We start from the raw sequence: 25909 nt of genomic DNA, 5'->3' as shown, positions 1-25909 counted from the left end.
TTGTTACAGGAAATTGTAAGGTGATGATTGAAGAGTTTAAAGAAGAAATGACAAATATCTTTGAAATGACAGACCTTGGAAAGATGACATTTTTTCTTGGTATGCAAGTGCATCAAAAGAAAAATGAAATATTTGTGTGCCAAGAAAAGTATGCAAAGGAAGTCCTTATGAAGTTCAACATGGAAGAGTGTAAGTCAGCTGCAACTCCAATGAATCAAAAAGAAAAGTTTTGTAGAGAAGATGATGTTGAAAAGGTTGATGAAAAGTTGTTTATATCCTTAATAGGATGCTTAATGTATTTAACTGCCACCAGACCAGATATCATGCATTCAGTGAGTTTGTTATCAAGGTACATGCATTGTGCTAGTGAAATTCATTTTCAAGCAGCAAAAAGAATTCTTAGATATGTTAAAGGCACAATTGATTATGGTATATGGTTCAACAAAGTTGAAAGCTTAAGTTTTCATGGATATTCAGATAGTGATTGGGTAGGATGTGTTGATGATATGATAAGCACTTCTGGTTACTGTTTCTCTCTTGGTTCTGGAGTTTTTTCATGGAGCTCCAAAAAGCAAGAAATTATAGCCCAATCAATAGCAGAAGCAGAGTATGTTGCTGCTGCAGCTGCTGTCAATCAAACTGTTTGGATAAGAAAGATCATGGCTGATTTACATATAGAACAAGAAGATAGCACAAAGATTTTTGTGGATAATCAAGCTGCAATTTCAATTGCAAATAATCCAGTTTTTCATGGTAAAACAAAGCATTTTAAGATAAAGCTTTTCTTTTTAAGAGAAGTTCAAAGAGAAGGACAAGTGAAACTAGTTTACTGCAAAACAGAAAATCAAGTGGCTGATATCCTAACCAAGGCACTTCCAAAATCTAGATTTGAGTTCTTGAGACAAAAGCTTGGAGTTTGCAGTTCCAAAGTCAAGGAGGAATCTTGATTGATGACTATTGGAAATTTAGAAATTAAAATAATATGTTATGTTATTTTTTAGGAAAATAAAAGTCATGTTGACTGGTAGGATTTATTTGCTATTTTCTAGACACTAAGAGCACTAATTTGTTAGTGGTTATAGATGCCAACATTTACGTGCATTTACGTTCAGTTATTTGCTTTATAAAAATCAATAGCACTCCTCAATAAAATAAATATGCAGTTTTATATTCCTGTCTCTCTCTCAACTTTTTCTTCAATAAAATAACCTACAAGCTCACTGGACCACCAATGGTGATTTATATCTCACACAGACAAAATACATTCGCCAAATCCTCGCCAAAACCAACATGTTGGACGCTAATCCACAGCTATCACCCGTGGTTTCTTCTTTAAAGCTCACCGTTGATGCTCCATTGCATATCGACAAACCGTGGGCACCTTTCAATACCTGACCTTCACCAGACCAGACATCAACTACGCCGTAAACAAAGTGTGTCAATACATGCATCACCCTCAGCTTCCCCATTGGCGTGTAGTTAAACGTGTTCTTTGTTACCTAGTTGGGACCATCACTCACAGGTTTCACATCACTCCTTCCACCAACACCAACATATGTGCTTTTACTAACGTCAATTGAGGGTCTGACCCGGATGACAGAAAATCCATCACAGGTTACTGCATCTTCATAGGTTCAAACCTTGTTTCTAGGCTTTCAAAGAAACAAAAGTTGTTTCCAGAAGATCTACTAGGCAGAATACCGGAGCATAGCCCCTGTTTATCATAGCTTTTGCCTTTGTTTCACGATCTCAAGTCCTCCACATCAACCATCTTCTCTGACAACTTAGGCGTTGTTCTCATCTCTGCCAACCCTTTTCTTCTCTCATAGACAAAGCACTTCGAGTTGGACTTACATTATGTGTGTGATAAAGTTCAGAAACTGGAACTGTTTGTTCGTCACGTTCTTGCACACTCTTAAATCGCTGATGTGCTAACTAAACCAGTTTTTGGCTTTGCCTTTTCTCATTTTCGATGTAAACTCGCTTAGTCTTCCTAAACCCCAATGCGTTTAAGGGGGCGTGTTAAGCACACCGTTTTATGTGTGCATGGTCACATGTATGGGCATGCTTAGGCTAACATGCTCTTTCTCTGATCTATATATTTAGCCTTTCTCGTATCTGTAAGTACACTCTTCTGATATAATATTTTGGTTTTTCTCTTTCTCCTTGGCTCTCGTTTTCCCTAACTATTGAAAGAAGATCACTCTCACATGATAAATGCCATACAATTAAAAGAGAAAGGATTGCATAAAAGCATAGAGATTCGCCAAGAAGCATCTACTACTAAAAGAGCACCAATCTAATACTTTACACATCAATCTTTTCCTAACCTCACATTTTTATTCAACACGCTCCTAACATAAAAACCACTATGCCTGCAAAGAATCTCAATTAAATGTAACGAGTATCATGTTATTCAGTGTATAAAACAAAATCCGAAAGTGTAAGCTCATTGACACTAGCATTTCACACTCAAGCTTCAATTCAAATTGCTTAAGTAAACCAAAGAAACACATGAACTAAAATCAAATAAAACAAAGAAAAAGTGAAAACCTTAACCAAATGAAATCAAAACAAAAACGAAAAAATTATACCTATATCAAATTGAGAACCAAATGTTAGTTAAGAACAATACCGACAACGAGATAGCGAAAGTGAGCGATGGAGCGCAAGAGATCGCGGGAGCTAGATCGCGAGAGCGATAGCAGGAGTTAGAGCGCGAGAGCAAGAGAATAAGAGCGAGATGGCCGGAGCACACGCAAGAGAGAGTGAGTTATTGAGTTTTCCAACATTTGAAGAACGTAGTTGTAAAGAGAGAGGAAAGGAGGTCGTGTGACTAAGATTGAAATGTTACTCATTAAATCAAAAATATTATGTAACAAAAGTTTATTATAAATTTTATTCATCAAATAAAAAATATAATAGTAGGCAGCGAAATTGGCAAGTATTAAGATTAACTTTTTTATAATTAATTTTACACAAAATTTAATAGGTATTTTTTTGCAAATTTTTATTCACATAAACAAATACGTAATATTATTACTAAGAAACCAAAATCGGCAGGTATTAATATTATTTTCTGCAAATAACCTTTTACAAAAAAAAATTGCAAGTATTTTATGCAAAAAGTAATTCTAAAAAAAAATACACATGGATACTTTTTACAAAAAATACTTCATAATAAAATTTGCGAGTATTTTCTATGGAAAATTTTGTTGTGGGTAATACATATTATCCAACATAACCCAACGAAACTCGTTATCTTCCACTGAAATTTAAATAACAAAATATATCCAAATCCAAATGATGACCATCTTGCATAAAAAATAGCAATAATTGAAATGTTATAGGTTTATTCAGCATCTACTTTGTTCCTGAAAGGAAACCTTGCTTGAGTGATAATGCTCATCGAAATTCATAGTAGGCTGCTGCAGCCAAAGGTATGGAGATTTGTGTGTTTTGTTTCTTCGACTGTTGGACTTATCTGTTATGCTTTGAGCTCTTCTTTCAATTATTTATGTGGCGCTTGGAGCTGGTGGAAGATCTTTTTGTATATTGGTTTTAGTTTCTTCATCTCCCTTTCCACCTTGTTTGCAAAGGCATGGGAGTGCTCCAACTCTCGCTGTTTGGAGGCTCACACGGCCTTCTTGGTTTTGCTGATAACTTCTGTGTACTCCTTTTTCTTCGATAAAAAAGTCACAGAGAAACCAGATGCATATAGTCTGGTTTCGTATGCTGCATTTGCTATCATGTCACTAGGCTTGTCAAGACTAAGTCACTTTGGATTTGAGGTCGATCTTCTATATGACAAAACCTCGAACTCTATCTGACAAGCTCGTGGAATAAGATTGTGGACTTTCTGAATTTTGATATCAGTGAATCAGAGACTAGTGTTGCGGTTGGGTTACTGAAAGACAGGATAACTTCGTTCAACGAACACTTTGATGAGATATGTAATGTTCAGTCTACTTGGTTTGTTTTTGATTAAGAGTTAAGAAAACATATTATAAAATCCATAGAAAACATGTTGTTGCCAGCATATGGAAACTTCATTGGAAGGTTGCAGAATTTTCTTGGCAAACACAGTTATAATTATATTAAGTATGGAATGTTTGACGTCCAAGATCGAGTCGGCAATCTGTTTGTTGTGACAAATAATAAGAATCTGTATCTGAAACACAAGTGGAAGACACCCAAGAGATGATTTAGAATACAAAATTTTTATTCTCGTGTCGTTGGAATATTGTTGTTCGAATATAAGTACTCATTTTGAACACCTGAGTTTAAACTCGTTACATTAAGATGGTTTCAGAGACATAAAATCTATTGAGAAGTCGTCAACGTTTAAAGTTTGTTCAGTGTAACTCTCTTAACAATCCGTAATACTGTTAAACTCTGTGTATAGAATGTGTTAATAAAAGTGCATTTTTCAGTCTTATATTTCTTATTGTTATTGTTAAGAACCTATATATAATTAAAAATCATGCTTCATGATTATCTCGAGTGACAATTGTAGCTCCAAATCATGCCAACACTGCCAGTGTACATTTAAGCTTAAAACTACATAATTATTCTACTTCTCTGTTTTAGATTTGCACAGCTTAAATCCCCATCCAAGTTATATTCTTCGGTTTCAATTTATATGTTTTAGATTTGCACATCCTAAATTATTTGACACGTTTAAACGCAGTAATAAAATGAATTCTTCTGGCAGGTGAGTATTGATATATCGAATTAAGTGGATTTGTGTTTGATGCATTTTCAGGATTTTATTGTTTTTCTGATCGCATGAGGGGATTATTACAACTAGGATTGATTGCAAAAGAAATATCCAGTTTTAAGTCAACACGTAGAAGATTGATGGAGCTTTCCCACTTACTTCCTTTGAAATTTCTACAAAAAAAATAAAATAAAGGGATTAAACCCCCATCCAAAAAAAATAAAGCAAAGCTTGCTTGAGAAACAGCACAGTGCTCATGCTCATCAACATTTGGAGGTGGCTACATCAGCCAAAGGTATGGAGATTTGTGTGTTTTGCTTCATCTATCGTTGGCCTTATCTGTTATGCTTTGAGCTCCTCTTTCAATCATTTACTTGGAAATTGGACCTGGTGGAAGTTACTTCTTTACATTATTTTCAGTTTTTTAATTTCCCTTTCCACCTTGTTTGGAAAGACATGGGAATACTCCTACTCTCGCTGTTTGGAAGCTCACACAGCATTTTCTGTTTTGCTTATCACTTCTGTATACTCCTTTTTCCTTGATAAAGATCTGAAACAGAAAGCAGATGCCTATAGTCTGCTTTCTTGTGTTGCTTTTGCTATCATGTCTCTAGGCTTGTCTAGGCTCAGTCAGTTAGGATTTGAAGTTGATCTCCTGTATTTTTTCTGTGGACTTCTGACGGTACAACTCATGAAAATAAAACTTTGGCTAGTCACTGTTGGGGGAGCTTTCAGTTATTCCCTCATCCTTCTTCGTTCCAATTTGGATCTTCAACCAAGAAGTGGGTATCATGGACTTCAAAACCAAGATCATGTAGTAGTTGACATTGGTTCTCATTCACAACCACAAGGAATCAGTAATAGTGTTACTCAAGTGGATTCAACCCGAACCATTATGGCTAGTTCACAACCTCATCCTGTCATTGATATGGTCTGGCCTTCAAGAGGAACAAGGCATAGTGCTTCTGTATTAATTTCACCTCAAGAGGGTGGTTCTGGTGGTGGCCCTCCCGGAAACATTTATGGTACCGAGGAATGCTTCATGGGTTATATAGAGGCTCTTAAGAAGGAGAATAGGAGAGTTATCAGAGCAATTTCCATGCATGTAGACAAATACCTTAAAGCCAGTGTTCTTAGTAAGAAGCAGATTTCAGTGCCAGAATTGCATGGCGACGACAACATGGTGGTGGATTCATTGTCGTCAGGAATGATCGGCAAGCTTCGTGAAAGTGTACAGAAGATGGTGTCAGACGGATTTGTGAAGGAATGCTTGCACGTGTACAGTGATTGGCGGAGGGAGTTTTTGAAAGAGAGTCTCTGGGAATTAGGGTTGCAAGATCAAGAGCTCAACAGGGAGGACATTAACAAGTCGGAGAAGATTGAGAGGTTGATAAAAGCTATGAAAATAACTGCGAGGATACTCTTTCCCAATGAAAAAAGACTCTTTATTCGTGTCTTTAGCGGTTCCATTCGCAATGGGGAGTTTCATTTCAGGGAACTTTGCACGGAATTGGTTACTGGTCTGCTGAACTCATCCCTTGCCTTGGCAACTTGGAGCCATTTCATGCGCAATACATTGCAGGAGTTGATACAAGACTTTTTATCATTTACATCAGGCAGAAATATTGTCGTGCCCCTGATAAGACGGAGATTGTGCATTTATGAGGCTTTGGAAGATGTATCACTCATTCCCGGTGGCGGAATTCATCCTATTACCCACGCAGTGATGTACTATATTTATTCTATCAACAGAAATAGGGAAATTAGTAAACTTAGCCAAGATTTGAAAGAGGGAAAGATTCCATCATCTGTGCACATGGCTAGAGTGAGAATTCTGTTAGAGAGTAAGTCCAAATATGGTAATAAGCTTACACTGATGTACTACATTAAATCTCTAAATCAAAGTAGGGAGAGTAAATTTGGACAAGGTTTAGAAGATGAAATGCTTTCACCTGTTTACCTGAACAGGATGACAGAGCTTTTAGAGAGCTGTTTGGTAGCCAACTCAAAAAATTTCAAAAACCCTTCTTTGGGTCATGTTTTCATCATGAATAATCGGAGATTCATAGAAGTAGAGACAAAACTACATGGACTGGGACCTTTTTTTGGAGATGACTGGCTCCACAAAAACACAACAAAGATCCAAGAAAACCGTGAGCTCTATCTAAGAAGCTCATGGAATAAGATTGTGGACCTTTTGAAGGTAGACATCAATCAACTAGAGACTAGTGTTGTAGCCGAGGTGATGAAAGACAACCTTTATTGGTTCAACGAACTCTTTGATGAGGCATGCAACATTCAGTCTGCATGGTCTGTCAGTGATGAGGAGCTAAGGGAACAAATAATAGAATCCATAGAAAACATGCTGTTGCCAGCATATGGAAGTTTCCTTGGTACATTTGAGGAATTTACTGGGAAGCATGCTTATAAATACATTAAGTACGGAATGTTTGAGGTTCAAGATCGACTCAGCAAATTGTTTCTTTTAAGGGAGTAGATGATTCTGTTGTTGCTGAAAGAGAAGGAACGGTTAAGGGAGTTTAGCTTTAGAGAACAAAAGTTTTATTATCTCAAAGTTCCAAAGGATATGTGCCCTGTATACCACTGTAAGTTTCAATACAATCACAAATGTGTTTCCTTTCTTATTTTGTTTCCATGTTTTAGATTGGCTTGGTTCAAATTCATGTTTGGATATTTCACAATTCTATGCCTTAAAAGAAGGAAACAATACCTAAGTTTGGGTAGATTTAGAAAACAGGCTTAACCTATATGTGGATACTTACTGCTTTATGTCAACTGTCATTCGTCTTATGTTGTGCAAAGATTTTTTTTAGTAGTTTTATATTCATCAATTTCTATAGCCTATCAAATTCAAGGTCTTGAAATACATGTTGGATATATTGAAAGTCGTTTCAGAAGGAGTTGATCTCACTTTGGAAACTGTTACTGTAATAACTGACAAATGAAAAATGAACAACCAAAATATTGCAAGAGTATTCCGAGCTGCTTTAAATGTCAATTTAAAATTTAGTTTTCGAAAAGAAAAAAAATGCATGTTTTCACCACATTTGAGCATATCATAGTTAGCATGCTTGATCATGTATCAATTTTCATCATACTAGTGTTCCTGAGTGTAGATAAACAGTTTTAGAAATTAGAAAATTAGATCCACAACTATAATTAGATAATGTAGTGAGCATAGCTCACAAAACATGCTGATATCTATAGAAGTTTTGTTATCCTTTTATTATTGTATATTTTCTATTTATATTTAATATATAATTTAAAAATAAGAAATTAATTTGTACTAAAATATGTATTATTGTTTAAGAATTATTTTGAATAAATAAATTTGAATCTTTAAAATAGTCAAAATTGTAATACTCCAAATTAGCATAACCAAAATACTAATTTAAAATATTCTAATTTAAGTATTAAGCATAAACAATCACAAAACATATATATTTTATTTACAATCCTCTCTGTAAAAGTTAAATTGCAAAGATTAAAACTTCTTCTAATAGTAGAAGGAATATAATAATGCAGTCATATGTACTTAGCTACGACGCTCCATCTTACAAATCTAAGTAATCTCAGGTCTGATAAAGATTAAAACTTCTTCGAGTACTAGGAGGAATATAACAATACAGTCATATGTACTTATGAAGCTATGACATTACACCTTACAAATCTTCTAAGTAATCTCATGCTACCCATCACTCTCACTTGCATAATCATTTGCTCACATATAATATATAATCATAGCATGTGCACAACCACAAGCAACAAACAAAACAAACAAACACAAAGGTCATGTTTTTATTTTTATAAAGTTCTATCATATATACTCCTATTATAAAGATCATAACTAAATCAACCTCTAATAATTTAGTTGTACTTTCTAATACATTTAATAAGGAACACAATTTATTAAGACATTAACATTAGACTCAATTTCTGAAATAATATTATTGAGTGAATACGTATGAAGTCTTGCATTTACCATGAGTTTTCTCTATAGTGGCTTGAACCAAAAGGTGGCTCTACTTAGTACAAATATAGAGGATTTAAGCAAAAAAGAACATTTGTGACTCCACCTGACACAAAAGTCGCGTACAATGTCAAATATTTTGAGCTTTTAACAACGAATTCGCGAACGACGTCACATCAGGAGACGTTAAATTGACGTCGAATTTTGTCGATATACAATGTTAACTTAATGTCGAATTTTGTAAAAATACGACGTTAATCAATTTTTTTTTTGTTTTTTTAATTAATTGTGATCTTTTTTACATCTCTACGAGACTTCAAAAACATAAAAATAACAAATTTCAATTTTTGGTATTTTATAAAGCATGAACTATGAACATGTAGTATAGTATCAACAACAAACAACAATAATCAACAATAAACAAATTCAATCAAACAACAACAACAAACAATTCAACCAAACAACAATAACAAACAAGTTCAACAAAAAACAACAAACAAGTTCAACAAATAAGTTCTTCAAAACGAAAACGGAAACTAACCTTCAAAAGGTGGGTTCGTCGGAATAAAGTGTCGTTACCAATGAGAGAGAAAGCAGAATGCGCCTATGAAAGATAAGGGCACGAAAATAATCGGTCAAAACAAACGAAAATCATACATAAAGTAGTTAATTAATATGCATTTGTATCAAATGAAAAAAGATTACATGTGATAGTCGTCAAACTTCGTTCGAGAAAAGTTTGAGAAGAGAAGAAAGTATCGCGCCCTAAGATAAAGTGAATGAATTTTCAATCTCCCGCTCTACGTTTTATATATTTTTATGTTGAATTACAATTCTAAACAACGTTTAATAATTGCATTTATTTACAAAAATGACACTGGTTATTTTAACGTTGGCTATTCAGTGGTTGGACGTTGAACGCGTAACGTTATACATTGTTTTTGCACTAGTAACATCGCCAGAATGGTTCCTATAGGAATCTCCTTCAACTCTCATCATATAAACTCCATTCTCTATATAAGTCCATTAGTTTAGTAGAGTTAAGATTATTTTAATCAAGACTTTCACTCAATACATACCCTAATGTTAAACAATATGGCAACTCTCCTTAGAATTTAAGCACATTCCTACAATACAAAAGTTAACCATACTATTTAATCAAAATGTCAAGTTAACATAAAAAATCATCATCATCATATATTAGAAATTCATTCTTCCCTTTCATTCATACATTTCACATGATACCGTCATTGGATCACATTTCTCAAATAATCTTTAACAATCATCATATATCATCAATCATATATTATTTATTTCAATTGAATTAATGTTAATAATTCATCATTTATTTTCTATTACATTAGTATAATATTTAATAGCAATATTTTTATTATATAAAAGTAATGAGATGTATTTATCTAATCACGAACCTCAAATTTACAATCTCAACACTAAAAGTAAAAATCCATACTTCAATAAGTATTTATCAAAATTTCATCTTAATCCAACCGTTAATGAACCAGAAGTCAAAATTTTACCAAGACTACTCAAACACAAAACAAACTTTGTTATAAAAGGTAAACTTTGTTATAAAAGGTAAAAGTTAACATTCTCAATATTCAATCATGCATATAAAGAATAAGGAAAGAACACAAGTCTCATGTGAGAACTTTATATTGCATAAATAAAATCATGTAAAATTGAGTTACATTACTTTCGATCCTAATAAACGAGGGAGTTACTCATACACATTAGGAGCCCAAAAATGATACAAGAAAGTCGAATGAATGAATGAAGTTCTTGAAGATATACCCTTCTTTTGTCTTTGGATGAATTCTCTCTCCCAAAACTACTCCATTACGTCCAAGACTCACTTTTAAACAATTACTAATCTTATCACTGGATGAGAGGTAACTTTTGCATCAAAACCAACTACCTCTACGTGTTGAGTGAATAATTTTCTTACTATAGACAAGTGAGTTTTATCTGTTGGACAAAGGAAGACTGGCTGGATGAGCTAAGATGATTCTCGTTGGGCGATAGAGCTTTTAACTAAATGAGATAGATCTCGAAAACTACCTCCATATTCCTCAAACTTCCGATCTAAAAATATTCAACCAAAAGTTAATAAAATTATTTGCATTTATAACTTACCAGAATAAGTTTTAATTTTTTTTTCTAAGCTCAAAACAAATAAAAATTAACAATAAGTCTTTTTATAATTAAAATAATTGTTGATTTTTTGTTTTCACCCATTATTAGAATTTTTCACCAGGGAGATTTCCTTCAATTTTCTTACAAAAATTTGCAAGGTGTTTTTTGTAATTTTTTCTACAAATTTTTATTGACAGATAATTCCTTCATGAGTAATTAGTTATCGTAGAAATTGAAAAGCCTTAGAAATTTTTTTGCAAAATGTTTTATGAAAATATCTGCAGCAAATAATGCTGCCAAAAATTTTCACATAATTTTTCTTACGAAAAAATAAATTTAAAAACCAGCAAGTAATTTTTCCTGTAAATTTAAATTTTGCAAATAATTTTCTTACAAAAAACATTCCCAACTAATTTTTCTTGCTAAATTGAATTTGTAAGAATATCTTTTCACCAATATTTTTTGCAAGAACTTTCTATAATAAATTGAAAAATATATATAATTACTCTTCAAAACCTAGCATTGTTATTTTAATATTTATATTTTTTTAATTATAACTTTATCCAAATTTAAATTCTATATATATTGATATGTTTTATATTTTATATTTTAATTAAATAAAATATTTCTTAGTAATACCTTAAGTGAATATAATAGATTTAAAATTAAAATGAACTATAATAGAAAGAAAACAAATCATACAAATTTAAAACCATAAAAAATTATGAAAATAAAAATATGAATTAATTAAAAAAAATATTTAGGTTATTATTTTTGTAGTCTTACTTTGGCCAGTATTTTTTTCTCATGCTTGATTGAAACCAAACAATAACAATGTACTAGAGTGTGAGATAGATAATTAAAACGTGCAACAAGTTATGTCAATGTCAATTAGGATGAAAAAAAAAAGTAGATTATTATAAAGGTATTTCAACCGACAACAAACAAATATTTATTCACAGATATTATTCATTTTCTATCAATATATAAAAAAAAAAACACTATTCAATTTGCCTCTAAGACTTGCTGCCACAGGTCCACATAGTTTCTCAGTTATTTCCTCGGACAAAAGGTAAAGAAAATTATCAAGCTTTGATAACAGGAAAAAAAAAAAACAATTGATAACAATTTACACTCTAATATAGATGAGAGGCACATTCAACATTTCCTGCTAGCAAAAGCAAAAATGAGCTAAGAACTACACATTTCAAGGGGAAAATATAGAATTAAGCTTTCCCAAATGTCATTATAGAACCAATATATGAAGCATTTTTTTACTAATGTAGTAGTCCCTTCAAGCATGGAAAAACATTTAGAGATAATCTTTATCTAAAAGTAAAAACAGATGCCTTTAGTCCTCTATTTTTGCTAGAATCATCGTTTACCATCAAAATAATGAACCACTAGCAATATGTGAACACATTAAAACCGTGAGAAGAGGTTTTATCAATGATAAACCCTTACCAAGAAAAAACAATTCACCTCTTCCTTTGCTCAACAGCACCACAACTCTGATTCAGCTGATTGCTTTCACATATTCCTCTTTACTAAATATGTATCTCACAAAAATATCAATAAGACTTTGTTGACTTGAATAAATTTGGGGAGAGTGATTCAGGAAATTTGAGAGGATTTGAAGGTAAATTTTTTGTTATTTATTTGAGTAGATTTGGAGGTAAGTAAGAGTGAATTTGAAAGTAAATTTTTTTAATCTGTCACATCAATCAAATCTTACACTAATTCTCACAAACTTTACTTTTAAATTTATTCTCACTTATTTCCAAATCCACTCAAATAAACAACAAAAAAAATTTATCTTCAAATATTCTCAAATTCCCTCAATCACACTCCACCAAATCCATTCAAGTGAACAAAGCTTAAAGGATGATGTATCTTAGTAAACTAAAACAAAAATTAAATATAAATTAAAACTAGAAAAATAGAAATAATGCACTTACAGTTATAATTTCTAGGTTGTTCTCCAAAGCCAAATAAACATTAGCTAGGGTTTGTGCTTCAATACCTTGCGATTTGAATGCAGTTTTTTTTTTTTCAGTAGAATAAACAAAGACTACTGTTAAACACAACGTTTCATTTGTGTATGGTGACATGCATGGGCATGCTTAAGCTAGCTCATGCTCTTTATCTAGCTATATATATTTAACCTTTCTCGTCTATGTAAATACACTCTTCTGATATAATATTTTCGTTTCTCTCTTTCTCCTTGGCTCTCGTTTTCCCTTACATGATATCCAGAGCATAGGATCTCTGTCATGTGTTTCGCTGAATCTGATTCTTCCCAACCCTCACCATCCCATTCTTTTTCCATGCCCATCACCGTTAAACTGAACGAGGAGAATTTCTTGTGAAAACAAGTGTTAGCCACCATCACTAGTCTTGATCTTGAAAATTTTCTTGATGGAAACAACGTTCCTGCAAAATTTCTATCCAACGCCGATGTGCTCCAAAACTGTCAACCCTTCGTTCTTGCATTATGTGGAACAGGACAATCCATGGTTACATGGCTTCTTGCATGGATTTGTTAGTAGCTATCTGAAAGTAAACCTCAAGAGCATATATTTCATTGATCGAGAGACAAAATATATACAGGTGAATACACTGACCGTTACATAACATTAGGAGAGAAATAAGCTAAATCTCTAGAAACTAGGCAACTATCTTTCCTATATTAAGTAGATATCCCAATTTAAGCTAATTACAATATTTGACAATAATTACAATCATATCAGATCCTTGATTGTGTAACACTCCCCCTCAAGCTCAAGAACTAGGAAGGTACATGAGCTTGGAAATTAACTGAGTATGTGAAGCCGGAAGAAGAGCCTTTGTGAAGATATCTGCCAATTGCTGATTTGAGGAGACAAATGTGGTGCGAAGTTTTCCTTCTTGAATTTTATCTCGAACAAAATGACAATCAATTTCAACATGTTTTGTTCTTTCATGAAAGACTGGATTGTTTGCTATATGGAGGGAAGCTTGATTATCACAAGATAAAGTTGCAGGATGTGGTGGAATACCCAATTCATGAAGAAGAGTGTGCAGCCATGTGAGCTCACTAACCGCATGTGCCATGGCTCGATACTCTGCTTCGGCAGAGGAGCGAGAAACTGTTGACTGCTTTTTGGTTCTCCAACAGAGGAGACTTGGACCCAAAAATATACAATAACCAGTGGTTGATCTTCTAGAAGTGGGGCAAGAAGCCCAATCCGCATCACAATAAGCATGCAAGCGTAAAGAAGAATTAGATGAGAGTAGGATACCATGGTCCGGGACAGATTTGATATATCTCACCACTCTAAGTGCTGCCTGCCAGTGTGTGTCACGAGGAGAAGACATAAACTGTGACAGTAAGTTAACTGCATAAGTGATATCCGGTCGGGTGACTGTAAGGTATAGCAATCTACCAACCAATCGCTGATATGAAGCAGGGTCAGATAGGACTTCACCATGATCAGCAACCAAAGTGTGATTGGAATCCAGTGGAGTTGTGACTGGTTTACTAGCAAGAAGACCTGTGTCTTGCAAAATTTCTAATGCATATTTCCGCTGATTAAGAAAAATTCCAGCCTTGGAATGTGCCACTTCAATTCCCAAAAAATATTTCAATGAGCCCAAATCTTTTATGTTGAACCGGCTGCAAAGGTATTTCTTTAAGAGTGAAATAACCAACGCATCATCACCTGTAATTACAATATCATCAACATAAACAAGTAAAATTGTTATATGGGATGCACGGGTAAATAAGAACATGGAGTAATCGGCCCTTGACTGAGTAAAGCCAGCCTCAAGCAAAGCACTCGAAAAGGTAGTGAACCAAGTGCGAGGTGCCTGTTTTAAGCCATAAAGTGACTTGTTGAGGCGACAAACTCGACTCTCCCCCTGTTTACGAAACCCAGGAGGAAGCTGCATGTAAACTTCTTCATGTAAATTGCCATGTAAAAAGGCGTTGGAAACATCCATTTGATGAGTTGGCCAATTTTTTGCTGCGGCAATACTAAGAACAGTCCTCACAGTAGTTAATTTAGTAACAGGAGCAAAAACGTCAGTAAAATCAAATCCTTCTAGTTGTGAGTAACCTTTAGCAACCAAACGTGCTTTATACCGGTCAATGGAGCCATCAGATTTATATTTGATACGATACACCCATTTACAGCCTATAGCTGTTTTGTCGGGAGGCAAAAACTCTAAAGTCCAGGTATTGTTAGCCTCTAATGCCTTTAGTTCGTCCTCCATAGCCTGTCTCCAATGGGGATCTTTACAGGCAACAGTATATGAGGTGGGTTCAATGTGCTTGATAATAGAATTAATGAAATGGAGATGGTTATTTGAGTAAGGATTTGAGCAAAGAGAGTTTGAGATAGGATATTGCATACCTGGAGACGAGGAAGAAGATTGAGCGGAGGCCATGTTGCACACGTAATCAGCAAGGTGCGCTGGAGGCTTTTTGAGACGTTCGGAGTGTCTTGGTTTAAGGGTAGTCACTGTAGGGGTGTCAACCGCATGTGTGGGTTCAAGGTTGGTCACCTGCAGGGAGGGGTTCAAGGGTTCAACAGTATGTGTGGGTTCATTATCATTGGGTTCCGCAGTAGGAGAGAGTGGAGAAGTGTTTCTAGGAGGTGTGGGGGTGGGTGAATTTATGGGTTCTTGATCACAAATGGGTAGAGGAAGAGGGTGTCGTTCCATGTGTAAATCATGCAAAGCCTTACTATTCTGGAATGGAAATATTGTTTCATGAAAGATGACATCTCGACTAACTAGAAATGTATGATGATCAATGTCATATAGTTTAAAGGCTTTTTGACCAGCAGGGTACCCCACAAAGATGCAACGTCTAGCTCTAGGTGCGAATTTATTTGGATGATCATGTGAAGTGGATGCATAGCACAAACAACCAAATGTACGCAAGTGAGTGAAATCAGGTGGATGGCCATAGAGTTTTTCATAAGGAGTTTGACCGGCTAAAATTTTGGATGGTGTTCGATTTATTAAATAAGTGGCAGTAAGAATGCAATCACCCCAAAAAATTAGTCGAAGATTGGCTTGGAAACGTAAAGCCCGTGCAACATTGAGAAGATGTCGGTGCTTACGCTCGACGACACCATTTTGTTGTGGGGTACCGGGACAAGAGAATTGTTGGAGAATCCCAGAGTCACAAAGAATTTTCTGAAATGAATTATTTGTAAATTCAGTGTCATTATCGGAGTGAATTGTTTTTACACATGTCTGAAATTGATTTCGAACATAAGCTAAGAAATGAACTAACAAAGAATAGGCATCCGACTTGTATTTCATGAGATAGGTCCATGTGACACGGGAAAAATCATCAACAATAGTTAAAAAATAATGATGACCATTTTTTGTAGGTGTGGCATACTTTCCCCAAACATCAACATGAATTAATTCAAACAAACTACTACTAGTGGGTGTGTGTAAAGGAAAAGGGAGTCTTGTTTGTTTTGACAAATGACAGACTTCACAATGGTCACAAGAGGCTTTATTGAAACCAAGAACAAAAGCTAAACACTTGAGGGCACTTGATGATGGATGACCAAACCTAGCATGCCAAGTGGTGGATGAGGTAGTAATGACGGCGGCAACAAAGGTAGAGACATCAAGGAAGTAGAGTCCACCCTTTTTATGGCCCCGACCAATCTCCTTCTTCGTCAAATGGTCCTGAAATACACAATGATCAGGATAAAAGAAAACAGAACAATTAGTAGTCTGGGTGAGTTTTGGCACAGATAAAAGGTTGAACTTGAATGAGGGTACAAATAAGACATCAGTCAAGATGATATCTGATGTGATCTGTACATTTCCAAAGCCATGTATAGGAACCGAATGACCATTAGGAACACAAATAGATTTATGAAGAGAAGAAGGAATAGGTGGCTGTTGAAAAGAAGAAGGGGTGAAAGAAACATGATCTGTTGTGCCAGTATCAATAACCCATTCAATAGGCATACAGAGGGCAGAATAAAGAGCTAGAGATGCACCTGTGAGATTGGCCTTAGGTTGGTTTACCTCCCTTAATAGGCGAAGAAGTTGCTGTAACGAATCTGCAGATAAAGGATCTTTCACAACATCATGACGTTGGTCAACACGAGTGGATGAAGTAGATGACTGTCCATGAGTGTTCCCCTTATGGTAGTAGCGATGCCCTGGCGGATATCCGTGAAGCTTATAGCACTTATGCTCCGTATGACCAAGCATGCCACAATGCGCACATTTGGGACGACTGCGATAAGGTGGTTGTTTGGCCAAAAAAGCATGTACAGGTTGAGTTTGGAGGGCTGCACGTTTTGAAGTCAGTGGGGGATGTGTATGGGCCTTTTGAGCCTCATCTTGGAGGAGAAGGGAATAGGCATGAGCAACATCGGGGAGGGATGTAGTAAGAAGTAACTGGCTTCGTGGTTGACTGAAGCTGTCATTGAGTCCCATCAAAAACTGCATGAGGTGTCGTTTGTTTTGTTGGGAGATATAAGTCTCTTTGGCTCCACAAGTACAACCTTGGCAAGTGCACGTTGGTGGAGGATCAATAAGGGATAACTCATCCCAAAGGGAGCGAAGCTGATTGAAGTAGTGTGAAATTGAAAAATCTTGTTGTTGAAGAGTAGCAATATTTTGCTCAAGCTCATATATGCGAGGGCCAGTGTTGGAGGAGAAGCGTGCCTTGAGATCTGTCCAAACAGCAGCGGTAGATTCTGCATAAAGCACAGTATGGGCCAGAGAGCGATCAATGGAGTTGAGGATCCATGACATAACCATATTATTGACACGAGACCAACGGTGATAATCTTCATGAGTGGATGCAGGGGACGTTAAAGAGCCATCAACAAAGCAAAATTTGTTTTTGCCCTTTAAAGCCATTGTCATGGCAAGAGACCATGGATTGTAATTGTTGAGACCTGTAAGGACGTCACTCACAAGAGTTTGTCCAGGATTATCAGAAGAGGGAAGATAATAAGGGCTCTCCAGATTAAGGTTGCTGGAGGTTGCTGGAGGTAAAGGGGTTGACATTGTCGTTTTTGTTGGTGGGAGTTGTGTTTTGATCTGTAGACATGCTGCAGAGGTAAAAAAAAAAATCAGAGTTGATTATAGAGATGCTACTGATACCATGAAAGTAAACCTCAAGAGCATATATTTCATTGATCGAGAGACAAAATATATACAGGTGAATACACTGACCGTTACATAACATTAGGAGAGAAATAAGCTAAATCTCTAGAAACTAGGCAACTATCTTTCCTATATTAAGTAGATATCCCAATTTAAGCTAATTACAATATTTGACAATAATTACAATCATATCAGATCCTTGATTGTGTAACACTATCGGTGCTCAATTCTTCGAAGACGATCTCGTTGAAACGATCTTGAACGGCCTTCCTGAAGATTATGATCTGTTCGTGACATCCATTCTCTCTCGCAAGGATCCCTACACCGTTGAGGAAATTGAGGCGCTCCTTCTTGCACAAGAAAAAAGGTTTGAAAAGCATGGGTCTGCAGATTCAGTTTTTCAGGTTCACTCGACAACTTCTTCTTGGACGAATAACTACAACTCTCCAGCAAATCCTTATACCAGAGGAGGTCACTCTACTTTAATAACTACTCAAAATTTTAGGAATGGTCGACAACCTTCATCATGAAATAGCAACTGTTCGCCGTGGCGGTCATCCACACTTACCATAAATTCCTCTACAAAAGTTCAATGCCAAATATGTGTCAAACCAGGTCATAACGTATCAAATTACTGGCATAGGTTTAATCAGGAGTTTCATCCACCACAAGTTCATAACTCAACTTCTACCATCTGTTGATGAACATTGTGATCTGTATCGTCCACTTCGAACCTGAAGGATTCCTTTTGGTACCCAGATTCTGGAGCTTCGCATCACATCACCAATTACTCTACTAACTTCTTCTTCAAATCCATGTACACGAGTAATAGAAACATTACTTTAGGGAACGGTGCAGGTTTGCAAATCGTTCATAGGGGTCTGCTCAACTCTCTTCTCTTCCTAACTCTTCTTGCTTTCTCTTGAAGAATCTTTTACATCTTCCTCAAGTTACTAAAAACCTATTAAATGTATCTCAATTCGCTAAATACAGTAATGTCTACTTTGATTTCTATCTTAGGCTTTGTTCACTTGAATTGATTTGGAGAGAGTGATTGAATGAATTTGAGAGGATTTGAAGGTAAATTTTATTGTTGTTTATTTGAGTGGATTTAGAGGCAGGTGAGAGTGAATTTGAAAGTAAAATTTGTGAAAATTAGTGTAGGATTTGATTGATGTGACAAATTAAAAAAATTTACTTCCGAATTCACTCTCACTTACCTCCAAATCCATTCACATAAATAACAAAAAATTTACCTTCAAATCCTCTCAAATCCATTCAATCACTCTCTCCCGAATCCATTCAAGTGAACAAAGTGTTAATGTTTGTAATGTTAAAAATCAGGTAACCAGGAGATTGTGCTCCAAAGTCATCTTAAAGATGGTATATATGTCTTTCCTCAGCTTCATCGTATATCTTTCTGCTACATCAAGCCTCTACTCAATTAACTTAATATTCACTTCTTCTCAACACTGTGAACGTGAAAAATTGTCATAGTTTTACAAACATGGCACGCACGATTAGGACATGCCTCCTATCAAATTGTAAAGAAATTCTTGGTTCTTGTAATATACAAAGTGAAAATTTAACTGTCTTTTGTGCTAAATCTAAAATTCATCAGTTTAATGTTCCTACTTCATCTACTACTTATACTTTTCCTTTAGAGCTTGTATCAATAGACATTTAGGGTCCCTCCCACATTAGTTCCATCAATGGTAACAAGTATTACATCTTCTTTTTAGTTACTTTACTCTAAGTATATATGGAGATATCTTCTTCACTCTAAATCCCAAGCTTTTACTGCCTTCTTGTGTTTCAAAGTTCTTGTCAAAACTCAATAGGTGTTAAAATACATTCATTACATACGAACTGACAATGCTAAGGAGTTTCAGAGTTTTGAAAAGTTCCTTGTTAACACTAACATTAGTCACCCCCTACACCTGTCCTCTTACCCATAAGCAAAACGGGGCCATGGAAAGCAAACTCAGACATGTTACCGAAGCGGGTTTGAGTCTTCTTGCTCACGCTTCAACTCTGATGGCAGCCTCTAGTGCCGCAAAGCAAGACTTGTGGCACGCGATCATCATGAACTTGAAGGTATCGACTTCACTGACACATTCAGCCCTATTGTCAAACCAACTACAATTAGAGTCTGTTGGGTAAACTTTAAATGGTCCACATGGATTTTTTTATTTAACATTGGTAGCCCACGTTTTGTTTGTATTATTAAGAAGAATAAAATAGTTGGAAATGGAATTGGTGTGCACCGAAAGTTTCCAAAGGAGTCAAGCATTATGGGAATGGGTTCAAATGTTCGATAGTGTATTTTATTATATATAGGTGTGTAGGAAGAGAAGATGTGTGTCACACTTGTAAGTGTGTGCACCGTGGTTGAAAGAAGAGAGAGAGAGAGGGAGAAGTGTGCTGCCAAGTATTCATAAACCCAAACGACGCAACATGCAAGGGATTCATAAACCCAAACGACACTTTAACTTAACAACCTCCATTGCACCATCACCTCTTCCTCATAACCCAAAAGTCGCTTTGTCTAACCCGAATTGGAAACTGGCCATGCTAGACGAATTTGATGCTCTTATTAAAAATAAGATGTGGGAGTTGGTTCCTCGTCCTTCTAATGCTAATATTATTCGTTCCATGTGGGTTTTTCGGCATAAAAAGAAATTTGACAGTTCATTTGAGCAACACAAAGCTCATCTTGTTTGTGATGGCAGGTCTTAACAGGTTAGTGTGGATTGTGATGAAACTTTTAGTCCAATAGTCAAACCTGCAACTATACAGATAGTTCTGAGCATTGCACTATCAAAATCTTGGTCTATCTATTAGTTGGATGTTAAAAATGCCTTCCTGCATGGTAAACTCCATGAAGTTGTATACAGGCATCAACCGATGGGTTTTCGAGATCTCATTCATCCAGATTATGTGTGTTTATTGAAGAAATCTCTCTATGGACTCAAACAAGCCCCTCGTGCTTGGTACCAACGTTTTGTTGATTTTGTTTCAACTATTGGTTTTACACATAGCAAAGCTGATCATTCATTATTCATCTATCATAAAGGAGATGACACGACATATATTCTACTTTATGTTGATGACATCATTCTCACAACATCCTCTATTGCTCTTCATAATTCCATTATGTCACTCCTTGCTTTTGAATTTGCTATGAAAGACTTGGGTCCTTTAAGCTATTTCCTAGGTATTGCTGTTACACGAAATGCAGGTGGATTGTTTCTTTCCCAACGTAAATATGCACAAGAAATTATTGAGCGAGCTGGTATGAGCTCCTGTAAGCCATCCACCATGCCAGTCGACACTAAGCTTAAATTCAATGCATCTTTGGGACCCCCCTACTCTGATCCCACACACTATCATAGTTTAGCAGGAGCTTTTTAGTATCTCACATTCACAAGACCTGATATATCATATGTTATACAACAAGTTTGTCTACATATGCATGCGCCAAAAGATGAACACATGCATGCTCTTAAAAGAATTGTGCGCTACATTCAAGGCACTCTTGATCATGGTTTACATCTTCACCCCTCTTCACTCTCCGGTCTTCTCTCCTACAGTGACGCTGATTGGGGTGGATGCCCAAATACTAGACGTTCCACCTCTAGATATTGTGTTTTCTTTGGAGACAACCTGATCTCATGGTCCTCAAAGTGTCAACCAACCTTATCTCGATCTAGTGCTAAAGCAGAATATAGAGGAGTAGCTAATGTGGTCTCTAAATCTTGTTGGATTCGAAATCTCCTCTTCGAACTACAACATCCAATTCATAAAGTCACACTAGTCTATTGTGACACTATCAATGTTATCTATCTCTCAGACAATCCTGTTCAACATCAACGCACCAAACACATTGAGATGGATATACACTTCGTTCGTGAGAAAGTGGCTCAAGGACAAGTTTGTGTCCTTCATGTTCCATCATGTTATCAAATTGTTGACATCTTCACTAAAGGGCTTTTGCGCATACTCTTTGAAGATTTTAGAGACAATGTCAACGTACGGACACCTCCCGTTTGGACTGCGAGGGTGTGTTAGATAATGTAAATAAATGCATAGAAGATATTTCTCTTGTAAATAATTATTAGAAATCAATCATCTGAATAGGATCCATAATCATAGGGATTCACAGTCATAAGATCCATAATCATAGGCTACAATTCCTCTTATTTTGATGTATATATTGATATTATCATATCAATGAAAAGACGAGATGATTTCTAACAGTGTGGAAAGAGAGAAAGCTAGAGGAGTGTGGTCTGTGTACCGTACAACACCAGAGAAGAAAAATAAATGGATTGTACTTTGTGTGTTGGGTTATGTTATTATGTGAGTTATGTGTTGTGTGAGTTTGAGAGGTAAAAGTGTTATTCTTTGTATTTGTGTGGTCTGGATAGTTTTCTAGAAAATATTTTAAGTTATCTATAATAGAGTATATTTCCCAGATACTACAAATTGGTATCATATTTCTACAGAGTCATTCTATCTCTTGTTGTTTCTCTCAAATGGCCAGTGCATCAATTGGACATAAACATTACTTTTTTACTTAGTGATCAACCTCAAGAATTTATCACAACTCCAATCTAGTTTGCAGACTTCATAAAGCCCTCTGTGCCATAAAGCAGGCACCTTGTGCCTGGTATCACAAGCTCAACTCCACCCTAATACAAATGGATTTTCTTTCAACCACTTGTGATTCCTCTCTTTATGTTAAAATTCAGAATGACTCTATCTTACTAATTCTCATCTACCTGGATGATATTCTTCTCACTGGGAATCATGACACCATCACTTCTCTTATAGCTTCATCAACGTTTCGCTCTCAAAGACCTTGGAAGACTTCACTATTTTTTGGGTATAGAAGCTCACTAGACCACCAATGGTGATTTATATCTCGCACAGACAAAGTACATTTACCAAATTCTGTCCAAAGCCAACATGTTGGACACTAATCTACAGCCATCACCCATGGTTTCTTCTTTAAAGCTCACCGTTGATGCTTCCATTCCTCAACATGTTCCTTGTTGGGTACAAACAAAGTCCCACATCGGATAAAATAAGAGATGGACATGAGTTTATATACACATAAGATACCTCCATTGGTAAGAGGCCTTTTGGAATGGTACCAAAAGCAAATCCATGAGGGCTTGACCCAAAGCGAACAATGTCTTACTAATGTGAAGATCTATGTGTGTGTTTTCCCTCCCAACATTCCTAACATAAAAACAACTATACCTGCAAAGAATCTAGATTAAATGTAACGAATATCATGTTATTCAGTGTATAAAACAAAATCGCAAAGTGTAAGCTCATTGACACTAACATTTCACACTCAAGCTTCAAATCAAATTGCTTAAGTCAATTTTTAAAACTAGCTACCACACTCCAGCATAATTTTCTTTATAAGTTGAACCAAAGATACACATAACCTAAAATCAAATAAAATCAAAGAAAACGTGAAAACCTACCAAATGAAATCAAATTGAGAACCAAATGTTAGTTGAGAACAGTACCGACAACGAGATAGCGAAAGTGAGCGATAGAGTGCAAGTAAGAGATCGCGGGAGCGAGATCGCGAGTATTTTCTACAAAAAAAATTCCTGGATACTTTTTAACAAAAAAAATCTCATAATAAAAGTTGCAAGTATTTTCTATGGAACATTTTTTTGTAGGTAATAGATGTTTTTGAGTAGTGACTTATACTTACCCAACACTTTGCAATGACGTGTTTATCCAAGTCAATGATGGTGACTATCTTGCATAAAAAATACCAATAATTGAAATGTTATAGATTTATTTAGCATCTTCTTTGTTCTTGAAAGCAAACCTTGTTTAAGTTATAATATTGATCAAAATTCATAGTAGGTTGCTGTAGCTAAAGGTATAGAGATTTGTGTGTTTTGTTTCATCGATTATTGGACTTGTCTGTTATGCTTTGAGCTCTTCTTTTAATCATTTATGTGGCGCTTGGAAGTGGTGGAAGATCTTTTTGTATATTGGTTTTAGTTTCTTCATCTCCCTTTCGACCTTGTTTGCAAAGGCATGAGAGTGCTCCAACTCTCCCTGTTTGGAGGCTCACAGAACCTTCTTGATTTGCTGATAACTTCTGTGTACTTGTTTTTCTTCGATAAACAAGTCACAGAGAAACCACATGCATATAGTCTGGTTTCACGTGCAGCATTTGCTTTTATGTCACTAAGCTTGTCAAGACTTAGTCACTTTGGATTTGAGGTCGATCTTCTATATTTTTTCAGTGGATTTCTGACAGTACCACTCATGAAAATAAAATTTTAGTTAATAATTGTTATAGGCAGTTTCAATTATGCCCTCCTCATTCTTCATTCAGCCTTGGATGCTTCAGCCAGAAGTGTGTATGTTGGACTCCATGTCAATGATGACGCAGTCATTGAAATTGGTCCACATTCTCAATGAACAAGCCACAAATTTTCACAAGTTCGTTCACTAAAAACTATTACCACTATTATTGGTAATTCCCTCGTCATGCCGCAAGACGCGAGTTTCTATAAAGGAGAAGAGGATTCAATATTCATGGGCAGTCAAAGCAAAAATGTGTAACATGCATAAAAGGGCATAAGGGAGAATTCACACGAAAGGTAAGTAATGGCCAGTGGGTAATGTGGCAGAGAATCTGAATAGCAAAAAAACGGTTAGAAGAAACACACGTCAGTCCAAGAAGAATGTGTATTTGGATTATTACATTTTAGAAGAGAGGCATGAGTGGTATGAATCTCTTCTTGAACTTCTTTTCTTTTCGTCCATTCTTATTCCTTCTTATATTCATTCTGGGTTCTTTCATAATTCAGGTTGAATCTATATTCCTTCCAGAGAATTGCAGCACTCATAGATACCATCCATATTAGTATAGTCTATATTTACTTGTTCTTGTTGATTTTGATAAAGAAAAAATTATAGTACTAGGACTTAATACAATGTTTTGTTATCCTTCTTTTCATAAATAAAATTAGTTGTTTCATTGGTCCTTTCATTAATTTTCATGGCTGAAGCTACAAGGTTGAAGGATGTTCAAGCATAATTAAAAACACAAGGTAGTGAGATTCAGAGATTGTTGGAACGGTTTGAGATGCACGATCGTCAACAACAGGAGTTCAATGCTCAAAAGGAGATGTCATGGCCCTCTCCCCAATTTCTTTGTTAAGGGCAGTTGCTTTGGAAAAATTATATGTAGACAAAATTTTATGGAACCTGAATTAGCCTTGTTGCTACATGCATATGGGCTTGTTTTTTATACTTCTCATAGTTTACCGCCTCAAAGGTCCATGATCACTCTATTACATTGTTGGAAGGCTCTAATCCAGTGAAGGTTAAGCCTTACAGGTATCCTCATAGTCAAAAAGAGGAAATTGAAAAGTTATTAGATGGAATGTTGAAAGAAGGCATCATCCAACATAGTAAAAGTCTTTTTTCTTCTCCTATTAGTTTGGTTAAGAAGAAGGATGGGTCATGGAGAGTTTGCATAAATTATAGGGGCCTTAATGCTATAACTATCAAGGATAGTTTTCCTATTCCAACAGTAGATAAATTGATTGATGAACTTTTTGGTGCTTGTTACTTTTCTAAATTTGATCTCAGATCTAGATATCATCATATATTATTGAAGCCAGAGCACAGACACAAGACAACTTTTATAACTTATCATGGTTGTTATGAATGGTTAGTCATGACATTTGGATTGACTAATGCACTAGCGACTTTTCGAGTTTAATGAATAATATCTTTCAAGGTTTGTTAAGAAGATTTGTGTTGGTTTTTTTATGATATTTTGGTATATAGTTGTACTTGGAAGGATCACTTATACCATTTAGAACTTGTTCCCAGTATTCTACAGAAACATA

General features: G+C 35.5%; 1 protein-coding gene across 1 annotated transcript; it reads left to right on the top strand.

Annotated features, from left to right (window-relative positions):
* The first annotated feature begins 3328 nt into the window (after positions 1–3328).
* LOC108337398 (exocyst complex component EXO70B1) lies at positions 3329–7498 on the top strand. Its single transcript, XM_017573917.2, has 2 exons — positions 3329–3440; positions 4766–7498. The coding sequence occupies exon 2, from the start codon at positions 4977–4979 to the stop codon at positions 7215–7217; it is 2241 nt and encodes a 746-aa protein (XP_017429406.1). The 5' UTR covers positions 3329–3440; positions 4766–4976; the 3' UTR covers positions 7218–7498.
* The last annotated feature ends 18411 nt before the right edge of the window (positions 7499–25909 follow it).

This window comes from Vigna angularis, chromosome 7 (assembly GCF_016808095.1).
Source record: "Vigna angularis cultivar LongXiaoDou No.4 chromosome 7, ASM1680809v1, whole genome shotgun sequence".
In the NCBI taxonomy this organism is placed as follows: Eukaryota; Viridiplantae; Streptophyta; class Magnoliopsida; order Fabales; family Fabaceae; genus Vigna; species Vigna angularis.
The sequence above is the reverse complement of the archived record's forward strand: the minus strand, read 5'-3'. Positions and strand labels throughout refer to the sequence as shown.

Bases quoted from the DNA above. Each gene is read 5' to 3' on its own strand.
- LOC108337398 (XM_017573917.2), top strand. From the start codon at position 4,977: ATGCTCATCAACATTTGGAGGTGGCTACATCAGCCAAAGGTATGGAGA.